The 17122-nt window shown below is 39.6% G+C and overlaps 2 protein-coding genes across 6 annotated transcripts in view; one reads left to right on the top strand and one right to left on the bottom strand.

The window, feature by feature from the left end:
- The window catches only part of pamr1b (peptidase domain containing associated with muscle regeneration 1b), a 68818-nt gene that overhangs the window by 44313 nt on the left and 7383 nt on the right, over window positions 1–17122 (bottom strand). The gene's annotated exons all lie outside the window — the stretch shown is intronic.
- Window positions 12318–17122, top strand: part of trim44 (TRIM family member 44) — a 29067-nt gene continuing 24262 nt past the window's right edge. Inside the window, exons 1-4 of one of the 4 annotated variants that reach the window (XR_015858941.1) lie at window positions 12318–12537; window positions 13452–13772; window positions 13845–14065; window positions 14791–14868. Coding sequence is in view for 1 of the 4 variants with exons in the window: in XM_088377949.1 (XP_088234075.1) it covers window positions 13502–14065; window positions 14791–14868 (642 nt within the window). In the remaining 3 variants the exon portion in view is untranslated. Of the gene's footprint in view, window positions 12538–13430; window positions 14066–14790; window positions 14869–17122 lie in introns of all 4 variants that reach the window. The other 3 variants (XR_015858939.1, XR_015858940.1, XM_088377949.1) reach the window with 3 other exon arrangements.

Below are 17122 nucleotides of genomic sequence, written 5' to 3'. Positions count from 1 at the left end.
CTTCACCCTTCAAAGTCTGTCTCCAAAATGTCCTGCAGAATTTGAATTTTAATTTAAACATTAACACTCCTTCACATAAAGAAAATAGTGTCACATTATTTAATATTTTTTTACATACAGTAAATGCCCTGAAGAATTCCTTACTGAATAAATTGGATTTATTTTCACAATTATGAGAGTATCCCAAAAACCCTTTCAATGTGGCTCTTAAAGATAACAATGAGTTGTGCTATGAAGGAGACATGAGTTGTCTTCACCTTTGAAAACAGATCCCAGGTGTCCTTATTGAAGGCCTTTGGCATTATGGGGTGTAAATAAACAAAGAATAAATAACTACAGGACACTTGAGATCCACTTGCATTGCTCTTGAAATTGGTTGGGGATATAGAGGCTGAGACTAAGCACTCTACTGTAGTGCCAATGCAGAGTAGGCTACACATTATGTTACCATGACCAGGTCAGTCCTTGATGCAAAGCACACCAGAGTCTGAATAGATACATAAGTGAGCCCGCGTAAAGACATATTTTTAACTCATAGACTTCATCACTAACATACTCTTGCCTATCAGTGTGCAGATCTGTACATGTGATGACCACATCACCAAACATAAAGCTGCACGTTTACAGCTTGGCAGGTTCTATCCGCTAATCCTAACCCCGAACCCCTTACCCGCTGAACAGATGCATATGTGCCAGTTATTAGATGCAAATGCAAATAATGTTTTTAGCTTCAGCCAATTAGTGCTAACGCTGCAGCTCTGCTGACCGACCTATGTGCTTCTTTTAGTCCTTGAAAATGGCTGAGCTTTGCCCACCCTAGCTGCCAGAAACTTAGTGTGAGGGCCGCATTGTCTAAGTTAGGCACACTGTTACGCTGCAATATGGCAACATTTACCTCAACTCACTCACAATTTTTTTTTTTTTTTTTAACTTCAAAAACTTTTTCATGTAATTTCACACCTGGTGGGTACAACAACTACCACTAAAAAAAAAAAAAAAGAATGTTACCAAATAATAGATTGTCGATATTGTTGTTTAGTATTTCTTTGTTTTATTCACAGATTGTGAAATCAGTTTCTTAGAATGCTCATTTCACAGCAGTCAGTTTTTCTCTTCATAACCTGTGATTGACATGCTCAGCTGTTGGTATTTCCATGTTATACTGCCTTGCTGCATCAAGGGTGCCACTTTCTAGAGCATACTCATTTGCATTAGGTTCATCTCTATGCAAATGAGAATTAGTGTGCTTATGGAAATTACTCGTAAGTTTTCCTTTTCACTCTAGTTTTTCTAACACATTGCACTTCAGAATTTATGCAAAGCCCTGCACCTGCCCATTTCTGAATGAACATGATTAAGTAATTTAGCAAATATGAATACTGTTCCATAGGCGTGTCCAAACTCGGTCCTCGAGGACCGCTGTCCTGCCTGTTTTCTCCTTGCCTCAACACACCTGATTCAAACATCCAGGGTCGTCACTGTCAAAGTTTTTCAGAACTTACGACTTGTCCTGCTTGTACCAAATTCTGAATATAGTTTAAATATGGGACACTGGAGGTGCACCAACCAGCTAGTGGATTAATGGGCACTCCAAAGGAGAGAGAAAAAGCAGTTAGAGGCACTAAATTAGAATCAGGCACTGAGACTTGCAGTATAAATTGGCCTTAAAGTGCTTGTTTTCAGGTTTTGTGATTTGCTCAGTTTGCTGCGACAAAGTCATACAAGCTTTGTGCCAGACATGCCTGAAGTGCAGGGAGGATCAATACACAGAAGGGCAAGAGGACTTGTGATGACACAATTCTTCGACCCTGCTGAAAAAGCACATTCCTCCGGGCTAACTTGATCCCTTGCTGCTTCCCTTGCTCGGCTTGTTTCCGAGTGTAACCTATCCAAGGTGGTGCTCTTGAATTATAGCATCTATTGACACTGCAAGAACTCTGTAATTTGGTCATTTCTATGTAAATTGTGTGTTTGTGACACCATCATAATCTGTACTACTGCACAGGCAGTGCAGCTTTCCATAATCCACAATGTTGTACTTCCACGCAGGAATGAGTGAAGCAGTGGGAAGGTGTCGGAAGAGTCAATCAGTTAAGTAGATAGTTGACAAAGAGTCTAGTGAGAGAAGCAGAGGGCACTCGAGCATGCAGGGATGAGGAGAGGCATTTAAGGTAACTATTTTGGGTTGGATCCAGGTGCGAGCCTCTCTCCCTCAGTATCAGTGGGATACGGCAACAGCTCACCAGAGGCAGACAAAAGTGGGTTAATGGCTTCATTGTTATTTGAATAGGATTTGACATGACCTTCTGATGGTGAGATGAGACCACCAAGTGCAGCATGTACAAGACTGGGGGCAATCTGTCATAATTGTGGCACGATAATACAAATATATGCTGATGTGAGTTGATGGATAGTCGACTTTGGCTTGAGTGCAAAATGAGACCATCAACCAGAGCGGCTATAGCCAACAAATCTACAAACAGAGGCGCTTTGTTTCTAAAGGTCAACAAGTTGGCAAGAAAATCCTAGAAGTGATTGATTACCTCAGTAACTATCAAGGTTATAATGTCCCTTTGAAAATGATGGTCCCATTTTGAGTCAGGGAAAATAAAACACTGGGTGTTGTCTCCGTCACCATCCTACAACTTTGAGCATTCTTTTTTTAAAGCTTTGCATCGTGCCCTTGGTATCTCAGGCAGTTCCAACTCTCACTCCTCCTTTCCACTTGTGGCACAACATAAAACAAATTGGTGACAGTCAAAATACCAAAGTCAAGACTTCAAAGCAAGTTCACAGAGCAATGACTAACATCACAAAAGTGTAATCCTATTCTCTCTTATGTGCTCTGGCAATGTGTAGAGCCTGGGGCAAGATTTTAAAATTGTCGGCCGAGGCCGAGGGATGAGAACATATCCCGAGTATAACACTTTTGAACGTACCGCCACACGGCAAGAGCAACACATCACACACAAAGGGATTTGATTTATGAATAATTCCCACGTCAGATGGGAACTCTTGCAAAACCTCCCGAGATTAAACGTGACTTCGGAGTAAACAAACATAATGAACACGGAAAACAACAGTTTCTGATTTGTTTTGAGCAGAAAAGAGACTTTTTGGTGTGCCATGACTTTCACACCGCATCATCGTCCTTCTGAGCGGCCGAGATTAGCCTGCTAAAATGATCTTTGAAGCCATTACTAGAATTGGGATCGACCTACGATTGTCGGTAGGCGAGATTCAAGGCTAAAATTGGACTGATAATCCTGCGGCATTAACTTGGTTTAAGATCTCAATTTTATCAGAATTTTAAATCTTTGAGATACGAGTCAGAAATATTTTTATTTTGCTTTGACCTGCAAAAACAAACATGAGATACAGTGTGTATGGTACAGAACTCAACTCAATTTACTTCAGAATAAGCTGCAGTTTGGCTGAATGGAGAAAAAAAAAGAGGCTTCAAGCTGTTCAGTGCCACTCGTATTTGAAGGTCATTGTCAAACTAAACCTAAAAAAGAAAATTAAATGTTGTGTCAAAAAATGGGATTACTAAAGCCTTCAATGTGACAGTCTTACAATTCTTTAAAGGTGGAGTCTGCCATTTTCAAGCTGCCAGCCAGTTTCGAATGTAGTTTGGGACGGGTATCAGGCACTTCATTCATTACAATGGGGATAGATGATCCAAGTTTTTGGGAGTTATGTATATGGTCCTGAAAAAAAGTAAATTCGTATCTCAAGGAACCATTGTATGATCCAAAGTTATGGTCTATCACTAGTTTTGTTGATTTTATGACCTTTTTCAGTCAGTCATTTTGAAGAATAAAAAAATATCATAGCCGATTTCTGCATCTTGGAACAATGCATTACATTTAGTAAGATTCATTTTAGATGCCCATTGTTGAAATTTCATAGACCTGAATTTGGAGTTGTATCCTGAGTTTGACCTGCATTTTATACCAAGCCTATGAATTCCCAAGTAATGCGATAGAACCACCCAAGAGTCTCACAAAGAGTGATTCTCCTTGTCCCACAGCTAGCAGAACAACAGAGTACTTCTTAATTTTATTGGAGAGGTCATGGCAGTGGTCATGTGGTTGGAGACACACTTGGTCCTTTGTGAAGTCTTTTTTCCATACACAGTACTGTAGTCTTTTGACTTCCCCCTCTTGTCGAGTGAAGCACATAGCTGTTGTCACACGCTTTACTGACTTGTCTCAAAAAGGAAGTTGCCCAGACAGAGCCAGTTATTACAACACACCTGCAGGGCAAGTCTAGCGTTTTTCCGCAACTCACTGTAGCACTACCTTAAACAAAAGAAAACCAGAGCAAGCATAGTGACACATTTCCGAACCTAAATCCTGGAATATCCTCCCAGTAACACAGAGAGTAAATCTGGATCTGTTACCACTGTGTCCCTTCATGATTTAATTTTCTTTCATTATTATTATTATATTTGCTCACATCTATTGGTTATGTGTAGAAATATTTATGGTACATTGTAAAAACATCATTTGGTTTGGAGGTAGGGGCTAAACCTTTGAGCAAACTCCAAAAACAGCTACAAAAGCAGTTTTGTTGGAAGACAAGTTTATTTAGTTTATCATTCCCAAAGTGGTTTCTTCAACATAGGCAATCTTTGTTGGGGGGGCTGCTGTCATTTGTTTAATCTTATTTCAATTTGAAACTGATTTGTATCATATCATTTATCTTTAAAAGGCGATGAGAGAGTTTTATTGAACACCTGGGGGTTTGAAAAACAGTATGTCACTATAAATGGTAAAATTCATGGCCATCCAGTAGGAAATGAAAAACCACATTTAGTGACTGTGAGACTTTGCGTGCGTGTGTGCATGTGTACGTGCGTGCGAGTGAAATTATGGCATTGACAAATGACTCTGATGGGCACTTCACTTTTCATTTAATAACATAGAGCTTGTCATCTGCATGGCTTCATTCCAGGCATTTTTATTAAGAAATGCTGTGTGTATTGAATGTCTTTTATGTGAATGTTTGGGATACAATATAATTACATCAATTAATTAAGCAAATCAGGTGCTGGCAGAAACACATTCTTGACTTTTAATTGTTCGGTGCAGACATGGTTCGACATTCCTTAAACCAGCTGGTGGAATTCCTCCCTTCTCCCAGCATGACTGTGATCTCAATTGCATGCTTAAATTCATTTGATGTAGAAGCAAAAGAAAGATCAGCTTGAATCGGTTCAACTCTGTTCTTTTTTTCCCCCCTTCTTTCTAAAATCTGAAGGAAACACAGCTGTTTGCTGAGCGCTCTGAGGTGGGGGGAGACAGCAAAGAAAAGAAAAAGGTAAGGAAGAACAGGGCAGAACGTGGAGAAGCAGAAGACAGAAAAAGAAAAACTATTTAACCAAAGTACATCTAAATACCGTATTTTCCGCACTATAAGGCGCACCTAAAAACCTCCAATTTTCTCAAAAGCCGACAGTGCGCCTTATAATCAGGTGCGCCTTATATGTGGACCAATATTGAGCCACTACAGCAGGCGTGTCCAAAGTCCGGCCCGCGGGCCAAATGTATATATCTTACATATGGACAAAGTTTTAAAATGGGCCATTCATTGAAGGTGCGCCTTATAATCCGGTGCGCCTTTTCGTGCGGAAAATACGGTATAGCACACTATCTCCATTAGGGTAAGGACTTTTTTGGGGGAGGGGGTCTAGTATGGGCTCCCTGTGAGAACACCTAGATAAACTCTATTGTAATTGTATAAAATAAAACAATATGTAGGGACTTTACCTGCTTTGAAGAACAGCATTTTATGGTCACAAATAGACGCTTCATCAACACGATCAACTGTCACGCTCAACATGCGTCCAACACACTGAAAGAAAACCGTAGCCGTGAATGTGTCCCTCATTGACAGGTAGACAAACACACCATGTTGCAACTATCGAGAGATGGTGTGTTGATCATGTTGTGCAAAACTGCAAGAGTCAGGTCAGACACTGACCCCAGCCATGTTGTGTTTTTATAACCCGCCAGGCTTTAAAAACAAACTCCCTCCCTTAAATTCCCTGCACTATTTTTTCCATATGTTGTTGAAACTTGGCAAGCGAGCATGAGTCACAAGACCAGTCTTGTAATCTATGTTTTCAATTTTAATTAGGAGTTCCGAGGTAGTTAACCTCGGACTAATCCATCTGGTTAGCTGGATGTCATCACGTTGCTTTTTATAGATTTAAGGATGCCCAGCAACACCTCTTAGAATACCACTAGTGCTGGACCCTTTTATGCATTCCAGGTGTTCCCATAATTCACAAGCACCAAATACCATAAGGACATTCCTGAACTTCTGAGGCACACCAGCAGATGAAAGTGTAGATTGATGGCCTGCCAATGGAGTTTGTAAGGGGGAGGGGGGTTGCAGCATGGGTGAGTAAAAGGACACTTCAAAGTACAGGAAGTGTTGCTGTTGTTCTCTGCAAAGCTCCCTCATAGAAATATTCACAATTCTTTTATGCACTGTGCTTTTGACAGCTGCAGTGCACACGTTCAATATGGGTTTGATTTCATTTTTTTAATGCACCATGACAAGAGCATCAGGCAGCCCCATTTAAGATGTCTATCTTCCTCTAACACACATAATTAATAGAGACAAGGTTTGGATTTTCATTCTCATGATTTCAAAGGTGACCCTTTGTGGATTGCCGCCAATTTTCTTTTATCGCACCTGGATACAATATTTACGCCACTTTAAAATGCCATCTGCTTCTTGAGCTAGCTGGTGACTTTGCATGTGAAATCCAAGGTCATATAGAAATGTGTATCTAGCTATATTTGTGCATGTGTGAATAGATTTGTATTTTCATGTGTGCTCAACTTGCTTGTTTTCTATGGCTGGGGCTCTTGGTCATTGACATTGATGGCTGTGCAGGGCGGTGTTTTTTTTTTTTAGGTCTGCCTCTGTAAGTTTTAGTACATGTTAGTGTGACAAAAACTACAAATCTCAAGGCATTTTGCTTAACAATGACAGATAGTGCAAAAGCAAAGCAGCAAACACAAACAGTATGGACATGAACACCTTGCATGTTTTTCAGCTCTGTCAAGCATTTCTCCCTGAAAGTAAAGATGCGTGATGAATACCAAAATAAACACGGTAAGACTTCAGTTTTCCTTTACTTCCCCATTGGTTGTCATCATTAAAAGAACTATCCCTGTTCCAATTCTGGGTTATTTTCAGGAACTAGGGTGATCCAAAAGGCGCTGTTTGATCATTTTCACCGCTGTCACTGAGGTTTGGCCTGCCAACTTGGCTAGTCAGTCATGAAAGCAAAATGTGCACCTGCAACATTGAGTTTTAAAGGTAACTTATGTTACAAAGTAAATTGTAATAAAACATACGTACATTAATTATATTACTTTTAGTATATTATATATAGTTTGCAATCTATTCATGGCTCATGGTGAAGCCTTGCTAGAACTGTTTTTGTCGGTTCTGCTTTAAATTTGTCACCTTTGTTGGCAGTCATTGCAATGAGCCAGCAAAAGTGCAAACACCCAATTCTGGACCTGTATGCTTGCCTCGATGTGAGACAGAAAGGGTATAAATAGAGGCGGCCCATACATATCATTGTGCCAGACAGAATGTGGCATCTGCTGTGCAAAGTGTTTGAGAACCTCCGAGGGCTTCTCCATTGCTCTCTCCTCCCCCCTCGCACCTTTCATTGCTCCCAGTGATCCCTCTCCTCTTCTCCCCTTCCCCCCATGTGTCTCTTTTTCTTTCCCTAGTATTTCCCTTTCTCATTCCATTCCTCTGTCTCCTTCTAATTGCCCCTTTGCCCTCCCCCTTCGCGCTTAGTGCCACACATCTGTTGCCGTGCTGAGTGTTGTTGAAGGGACCCAATTTTTTTTTTTGAGGCAACCAGATCTTATTTCAAAACATACAGTGGGAACCTGGGAAGGATGAAAGACAAATAGGAATGAAGGGAAAGAGCTGAGAGGGGGTTGAAAGGATCATATTGGTCTCTCCTCCAATGTGATTGAAATCCTGATTCCATATTTACATTTGTTAACAAATTCTTCCTCAGGGAGCTACACATGCATGCAAATACAAGTTAATCCCTTCGGATTAAGCGATGTATTTGCAAGGCAATTTTGAAAAGGATTGCAACTGTGTGAGAGATAAAAGCAGTCATTGTGATTCTCTGCAGGTTAGTCCTCAACCGAAGCCCATGCTAATGATTTAGCCTTCTAATTCTCTGCTCTCGCTTATCCTGCGCAAAGTCATTTTAACCTTTCTCTTCCTATTTTGCCTTGCAATAGTCACATGACCTATTGCATTTATACAGTGGAGCTATACATAGGAATGACACCGAATGGACCCCATTTGCTGCGTACATCCAACCACTGTACTTAGCTTTTGTTTTATTTCCCAGAAGCTCACCATTTAATCTCATAATCTGCTTTCAATGTGACTAGTCTTGAATTCATTCACAGGATGGAGACAAAGAGTGGCAGACTGCAAGGCATGTACACAAACACACACCGAATCACAATGCCAGCCAAATTAATGAGCATCTTAGCAGCCATTAGATTTTTTAATAATTCCTCCTTCATGTGTTCTTCATCTCCCCTTTCCTTTCCACTCTATGCTTTTCATAGCTCCACCCACCTGCTTTGACAGGTAATTTTCCATTAATGTTTGCTGACACAGCACAGTGCTCGCCCTCTGGCAGGCCAATCATTGCTTTTATCGTTGACAGTGGCGATTCACAGTAGGATAGAGCGTGAGAGGGAGGGGCTGCGGGAAGATGGCAGCCTGTCCAACTGTCAATCGGAGAAACGCCGCAGGTCGTCTTTTCATCCTTTTGTTTGCTTGCAGACTACTTTCTCATCTGTGAAGATGAAATTCTATCTCCAGCCTTTCACTCTGTGTCTTCCTGACTCCTCCACCCAACCCTTTTACAATACCTGTTCTCTCCTTATTCCTTTTTAAAAATGTTTTCCCGTTTTCATTCTCTTTTTCATTTTCACTTGGGTTCTCTCCTCCATGTGATGATATCAACAAAACATAATCCAAAGATTTGCCTTTTTTGTAGGGAAAGGTTGCTTTATTGAAGACTGAGTAAATGTGACCCACATTTAAAGGACCAGTATCATGCTGAATCAATTTTTTGGAGCTACTAGGTACTAGCCATGTTAAAATGCTATTTCCTCATCAAAACCAACCCAAAGTGGTGTTTTCCTCCATCCACTCATCATGGAGCATTCCTGCTCATTCCACCTCACTAAAGAAAAAGAACAAAAAACAAACTCATTTTACTCAAGGGTTCAATAGCAGCAGACAGGAGTTTTTATCCTATGAACATTTCAAATCCACACCAGTGCCAGGATGTGAAACATCAGGAGGCACACAAGAATATTGACCACATTTAGGGGGCTGCTGAGAGGGATCACACCGAATGTCATTACTATAAAACACAAATGACCTGCCAAGTATCTTCTGCCATCCATAATGGCTGGACAGTCCAGCTGTGCCAGAGTGTGCAAAAAACTGAGGTTGTGGTTGTTTTGCATGAAACGTCATTTTTAATGTTAACATGATTATACTTATAGCTATTTATTTATACAAGAGGTGGTTTGAATGTTTGGTATATAGTGTTCCATTCATGCATGCATCTGTCCGACTGCCCGCCCATCCGTCGGTCCGCCTGTCCATCCACCCATTCATCCATCCGCCCATCCATTCATCCATTTTCTGTACTGCTTGCTCATTAGGGTTGCAAGTGAGCCGGAGCCTTTTTCAGTTAACTTTGGATGAGAGAAAAGGTACACTCTGTACTTGACACATAGATCTTCGCAAGCTAAACAGCGGAGCACAAGTCTCCTTCATGGCATTCCCATCAATTTACTTTCTGTCTTGATGCCAAATACCACAGTACCCCATCTGGACTCCATGTCTCAGTGAGCTCAAAATATTTTGGCACCAATAGCTTGACTTACACAATATTAGACAGGTGGTCATGATGATCCAAACAAATAAATTCTACTTGAATTTGATTTTATTTCATCTTAAAGACCACAGATACCCTTTTCCATTTTTAATCACTTCCACTAATCATGTACAGTGATCCCCAGAGACTCAGTTCCTGCTTCTCTTAAGAGAAGACTCAACCATAAAAGCAAAAGAAATCTTCTCGTTGTATATCTCTGCCTTACAATTAGTGGTGATAGAGTTACCCTGATCACAGAGTGTGTGGAAGAGGCTGATAGCGAGTTAGGATCAAACAAGGATGCTGCAATCAACGCCAAGACATTGAAGCAGAACAAGAAAAAGTTCAGACCTACAGGTGCAACTACAACAAATGAATATTATATCCCCCTCTTTGAACGTTAACATTACGAAGGAGGTATTCTCCGCCTCCGCCATTTGCTAAAGTAAGAACGTATGATGCAATTTTCAGAACATATTTCCATTTACAGTATAGGTGGAGAGGCAGAATGGCTTTAGAGATGAATCCAGAGAAAGAGAGTAATGAGTTCCTTTGCATGACACACGTCAAAATACCTCAGAGGTATTGACACTGTGGGACAAATGAGAACTAGAGCATGAAGAATTAATTTGAAATGGTCCGTTGAGTTAGACATTAAGATTCCTAGGTCGAACATTTCAATTTTGTTCAGACGCCAAAGCAAAAACATGAACTATGTCCTAGAACACTAAAGCAAAGTGTTTCATTGGCAGACGCAACATAAATTTCCTTTGATTAAGTTTTAAGAACCATCAAAAGCAAATCAATCGATCGTCTTTGGCATTCCCGTAAACTTTGAGCTATAAAGTTTGTGTGTATATAGATTTCTTTTTGACAGTTGTCGAGTTCATCGTGATAAATATATAAATATATAATATAAAAAAATTAGCAAATGTGTTTTTGGCAGACCAATTCTTTGTTAAATCAATATTTTATTGATGAAAGCTTGTTTATGTCTGCTGGTGCCACTGTTTCTTGTTTGGTGTTTGATGGATTGGACAATTGAAGGTTTTAGAAACAAGACCTGAAAATGTACAATTTACAATGTAACAATTTATTCATTTAACAATCAGGTGTCTAGTAGTAACATTTCACACAGAGAGATGTATGCTCTTGGGTTGGGTATTGTTATCAAAATACGGTATTTAGTAGCAATGATTCAATATTTTCAAGAAGGTTTCAGCGAATACATTCATATGACTTAAGCATGTCTTATGCCCAGAAATATTTGATTTGATTGCAGCTAAATATATTTTCAGTCACCCACCATAAAAACATGACATGGCGCTATCTATCTTTGCAAAGCAATCCTCTTTTCTTTGACGAGAACAGCACCATTCTCCTCTTGGAGTGGAGACTCTAATCTTCTTGGAACATTATTTATTGTTGTTTATGGCATGTCATTTAAATCATAGCAAGGGCAACAATTGTGGGCCAAATTCTGCTTGTGTGAAAACCAGCTCAGCAGCCTCTTTAGCACACAACACATAGGATAATTAGATTCTCTTCTCTCTGTCAATCTGGACATTGAATGCTTTTCCTCTGCCTCTTAGGGCTGGTTTATGAAAGGAACAGAAGGCGAAGCGGATATCATTTTGGGATCATTTGCATGATATCATCTTTGAAATACAAATTTTATGCTTTTTCCTTCTCAAGTAACCAATTTATTTCTCATAGCTTTTTACACAGTAATGGCATGGTAAATCCCCACTGTTTCATCACATTTTGCCAAATTTCCAAAAGAACACACCCTCATTTTAGATGTCATCATTCTGCTTTGAGTGTTAAAAGAAATCAGGAGATTTGAATTAAGTATATAATCTAGTTTTACGTATGTTGTCGCAGAGAATTCAGCAGTACTGTGCATCCAACATTTTTAACCTGTTTATCCACTTTTTGCACATTGCTTGCCCAAGTGAGACCCCATATAAGAGATGTGCCTTTACTCAATAAAGGGTAGGAAACGCTGCTCTTGAGAGATGTCAAAGTGAAGGCCTGTGAGCTCTCCAACTAGTAATAATGCCCCAAATTTAAAAAAAAAAAAAAGATTAATATAATATGGACCTTTTTCACTTGCTACTAGTACTTGTTAAAAATTGGCACAGTTAGATGAATATGAATAGTTTCATCATTACAGGGAAACTTAATTTTGTATTCATTACGATGCAGCCATTGGAATAAGCACATTTAGTGTCACAATATTACTATAATAAAATGATCAAAAATAATGTTCCGCCAAATTCCAATTGATTTATTTAGATAGATTTGAACTCACACTATTATGACGTAATGTTTGTTATTACGCTTGCGTGTGTGACGTCTTACCGGAAGTCAAAAAACAAGGAAGTAAACTCTGCTCGCTCGGTTACCATTTAACACTGTAAAGTGAAAGTTACTTTGGGAGATCAGTAAATTTAAGCACGTCACCAACTCCTATGAAGACAGATGTAAAGCTTATGCATCAGCTGACTCGTCCTAAACAAGCGCTTGTAAGATAAGCCGAGGTGGGGGCACGAAAACACCGATCAGTAAGTAAACTTAATAAACTCTCCAGGACCGTGTGTGTTCGTGCAAACAAGCACCCTGCAAATATCACAAATGATTTATTAACGATGGTAAAATGTAATGTTTTTTATTTTCATTCCCACCCGAGACGTGTGTGTGTGTATGTCACTAGTAGGAACGTGCAGCGGCGGTCATAGCTTGAATGGCCACTTTGGTGCCTCCCACCCCCGCCTACAGGCGCACACATACACGAATGGAAAAACGCACGCGAGTGAACGTCATATTTTCTATGGAATATGTTGAACTAAATATAAATACAGGAACAGCAAATAATATTTAGATTTATGGCAACGGAATTGAAAGAACACACATCTTGCACTGCACAAATGGAAAAAATGCAATACCTTACTGCAATAATTTGATATATAAACTATGGAGGTATGTAGATGAAATGTGCATCAGCAGGAGCACAACATGTTGTCTCAGACATGAGGAAAAAATACAGTTTTAAATGCAGCATGTTCATTCCATTTGGTCCAGATAATTGTTCTTACCCAAGTAGCAACAGCCAACATATTATTAGAAGAATTTGCTTTGCTCGTCATGTTTGCTGTGTAGTATGGATTCAGACATCAGCCTGCACAGCCAGCTCTTATTGTGATTCGGTAAACTGAGTGTTTGCAGTCAAATAGTTCCATGACTGCAAAATTTCCTTCCTGTTTCCTGCCTTCGTAAAATTGTGTACTTTGGTAAAGCTTGTTTCTGTGGGCTCCCTCCATCCAGTTCCTTCTGTTTTATTATATCAGCGGGAACTAGTCTTGTGTGTCTCGATCTTTGCACTGTGTGAGTAATAGATCCACTCATAGAAGCATTTTTAGTTATTACCCTCTCGTTTACTCACTGTATTTTCTATAAGATGCTGTCATCTACCACCCAGGTATATTATAAGCATTCAGGGACCACAAAGGAGAACCTTTGGAAGGAATCATGAGTCTGGAGGAGCTACCGCAGATGGATGGAACATGTGATGCATGTGAGCCTGATGAGGCTCAACTGGCCACGCAAGTATGCCACACCTGTGGCTTTGCCTTCTGCTGTTTGCACGCTGACAGGCATGGCTCCAGTACACATCACCCGCTAACGCCCTATATCCATGAGGGGACTCACTCTACTGGAGTTAACGCAAATAGACACTCCGGATTTGGAAGTGGGACTAAGGAGGAGTCTTTGACGGGGTCTCTGAATGAACAGGATGCAGGTCTGGCACAAGCAACACTTGTAGACAAGACTGGTGATGATATGAATGGCCGTGAATCCATGAATCCCCTAGGGGCTGAGGGTTTAGAAGATGGCCAAGAGGACATGACTGCTACAGAGGCAGTGAAGAAGGACACTGTGTCAGTAATTAGGCTACGTTGCCCGGAGCATGGGCACGAAGGCTCCCTCTACTGTAAACAAGATGAAAAAATAATCTGTGTCATATGTGCTATGCAGGGTGAGCACCAGGCACATGAGATTATTACCCTGCATGAAGCTTACATATGGCAGAAGGTGAGTTTCGCACATGGGACATAACTCTTTTTAATGCAAACCATTGTGACAGTAGTTTAGGGTGAGACATTTCAATGTAAGTCACTGTCAGGACCATCTTTAATACAATCCTATCACAAAATGGCCATATCACAACAGTAACAGAACAAAGGTACTAATTACATTTGTGACATGGTGGCACATATTCACGACTAAACGTTTCTGTTAAAAATGTGCTGATGTAAGTGAGATAGAGTAAGAAAGCTGGACATTTTAGCAGCAAAATATACAGTACAGATTTTATGATAAATGTAAAATATACAATATAACCATCATGGAATGTTTTTGTGTTGTCCTTCGGCCTGCTGCTAAGCCTCTGAAAAACAAAGTAGCTCACATTAGCTGCAACACTTTCTCTTCCATTAGTGCTACATATGGATTGGCGTGAGACAAAGGGGGTCACTCACAGCCAAAGGCTGTATTATTTATGCTAAAATCACTCAAGCTTTTTGCCCTCTTTCTGTGTATTCCTATGAGAGAACTCTAGGAGGGGTGAAATGGATTTCTTTTATTGTTTTCCAATCCTTGCCCCATCAAATTCTACCTAACTGGCCTCATACTACTACAGCTATTCTAGAAACCATGACAAGCAATTCAAACCTGAATGATTCTATAAGTGACATACATTATTATTACTAATGATATTGATAATGACATTGTGTTTACTGTTTTTCTGCATTTTGTAGAGTAGGCATTGTTTTGACCTGCTGGACTGCACACGACACATAGAAGAAAAGATCTCAAATAAAAAGAAAAACTCAGAGGTGAGTTCAATGATCTCAATCAATTGTGACTACAAAAAAAGACAGATACCAATTAAAGTTTTCTTTGTAGCCTTGCAGGGTTTGCAGGTTGTGAGCCAATCACATTATGTCATTACATGATTATTACTTGAATTAAAAAAAACACTCATCCACCCAATGTACAGTATGCTATGCTATGCTATAAGAAAGAAATGTTCTTTTTTTAGTATGGCAACACAATAATATGAATATATTTAGTTGCTTTTAGACCCCTAACAAAATGGTCAAACAAATACAAGTCTTGGAATGAGACTTTAGTTCAAATTTAAATGTGTATTATTTTTGCATGAACTAAATTGAAGTGTCACTGCTGAGCTGTTTCTCATTTGTAAATTTATAGTTCTATGGCTCAGACAGTGCAATGGCAAAGACAAGTTTGTAGATTGTGTCATCGAAGTGGTGAGGGCCATATTTTACCAATTGAATTATCAATTCATACACATATTTATCATTCTTCGCCATTCATTGACCAGAGTCTGCCTGGATTTGGTTCATGCTGATATATTTGTATAAGAGACTTGGAAGTTATTGTGTGATGACTGACTTCTCTTGATGTCACCCCTTCACATTCAAGATCAGGCTAATTCTATCATTGTCTTCTATAAAATTAAGAATGTGTCTAACCACATTTTCTTTTGCGGCTTAAACCCCAGTGGACCTAAATCAATTAATTAATTCAAGGATTTAACGGTATGTGTTATCTGTTTCGAACAGTGGTAAATAACGATCATTGATTTAATGCAGTGTCATTATACACAAGTAACATTCTGGGTAATTACTACAGGGACAATTTACATGTTAATTACAACATTCCCCTTCTGTTATTCTTCGCAGATGTACATACACCGTCTTATATTGATAGCGCCTTAGCTTTAAGTTTTCCATTCTTACTAATATAGATATAATGGCAGCAGAAAATAGAGGAACCCCTGACAGCATTTTCTTGCTGCTTAATTTTTTGGTTCAGATTTTATAACTTATCATTCGTGGTCAACTGATAAAAAATATAAGTAAGACTGGAATAGATCAAGTGTGAGCAGCGATTGCCATAGTCATTGAGCAATATATTTTTTTTAAATTTAATTATGCAGAGTGGTTGATAATGCTGCACCTTAAATTTTTCGGCATTGATTTTTTCTAAATGGTAACTTTACAGGAGTGGGATGGTATAAAGCTGTACCTTTGCTTTCACATAAGTTGGCTGTCGTGCAGGGGTGTCATTTTTGTCGTGGGACACATCATGGTTATGGTTTCCCTCAGGGGGCCTTTATGATTGTGATCCCGTATAGATGTATGATCGCATTTTAGCACCACAAATACACATCGGTTTGCAAGAAACATGAAGTTGATACATGATTTGCTTTTTCGGGTGAGATAAAACAGTCTGGCTCCCGGGCCTTGAGTTTAACACCTCTGATATCCCACCACCATAGACTGTAACATTGTTTTTTATTGTGGTACACATTCATATAATCAGCCATAGAAAATGATGGTGTGAAAAGAGGTCACAGTATCTTTATCTAAAAAAAAATCTATATATCAACCACAATTTTGCAAATCGTGTATTTTTTTGTCATGGAACATATTTTGCAAATAACACTTGACTGCACTTGTTGTGTAATGCGCAATGTCAAAGTGTGCATCAAGGACAGGTCTAGCTACCGCAGTCTCAGACTGTCATCCATCATTGAGAGCATGTGTTTTTTTCAGCCACCTGTGTAGGCTCCACCTTAACTAGGTCTGAACCCAGTGGAAGAAATGAGAACAGAGTCGCAGAAATTTGATCTAACTTCAATAGCGTTCATTTAAGTAACCGGCAGCTGTCTTATTATCAAACTGAAATATCAATAGTGTCCCTCGGACTGCCTTTACATTAAATAGTCATCTGCTGTAGTGATGGGTATAGAGGTGCACTGCATCGGCCGAAACCCACTTCCGCGCTTCTTATTCGGGTAATGGTAGAGATATTATGTGGATTTGTAAGCGTGTCCTCTCTGCACTCCCAAATGTCAGCGCTTGCATTATTATGCATGGCAGGCAAGCATCAGAGTGACGGCTTCTGGTAAGGAAAGGTCTCTGTGTGAGAAAGCTAGTAAAAGAGACGAGACATAAGTTGCACAAGTTAGAGTTGTACTGTATGAATGGATTTAAGAGTTTTAGAAGGAAGAAGAAATGAGGTGGGCAGGTTGAGATGAAATTATCATTGACTCTTTAA

Source organism: Syngnathus floridae, chromosome 6 (genome assembly GCF_059516105.1).
Source record: "Syngnathus floridae isolate MCC-2025c chromosome 6, RoL_Sflo_1.0, whole genome shotgun sequence".
Classification (NCBI taxonomy): domain Eukaryota; kingdom Metazoa; phylum Chordata; class Actinopteri; order Syngnathiformes; family Syngnathidae; genus Syngnathus; species Syngnathus floridae.
This window is presented reverse-complemented; position numbering and strand designations above follow the sequence as displayed.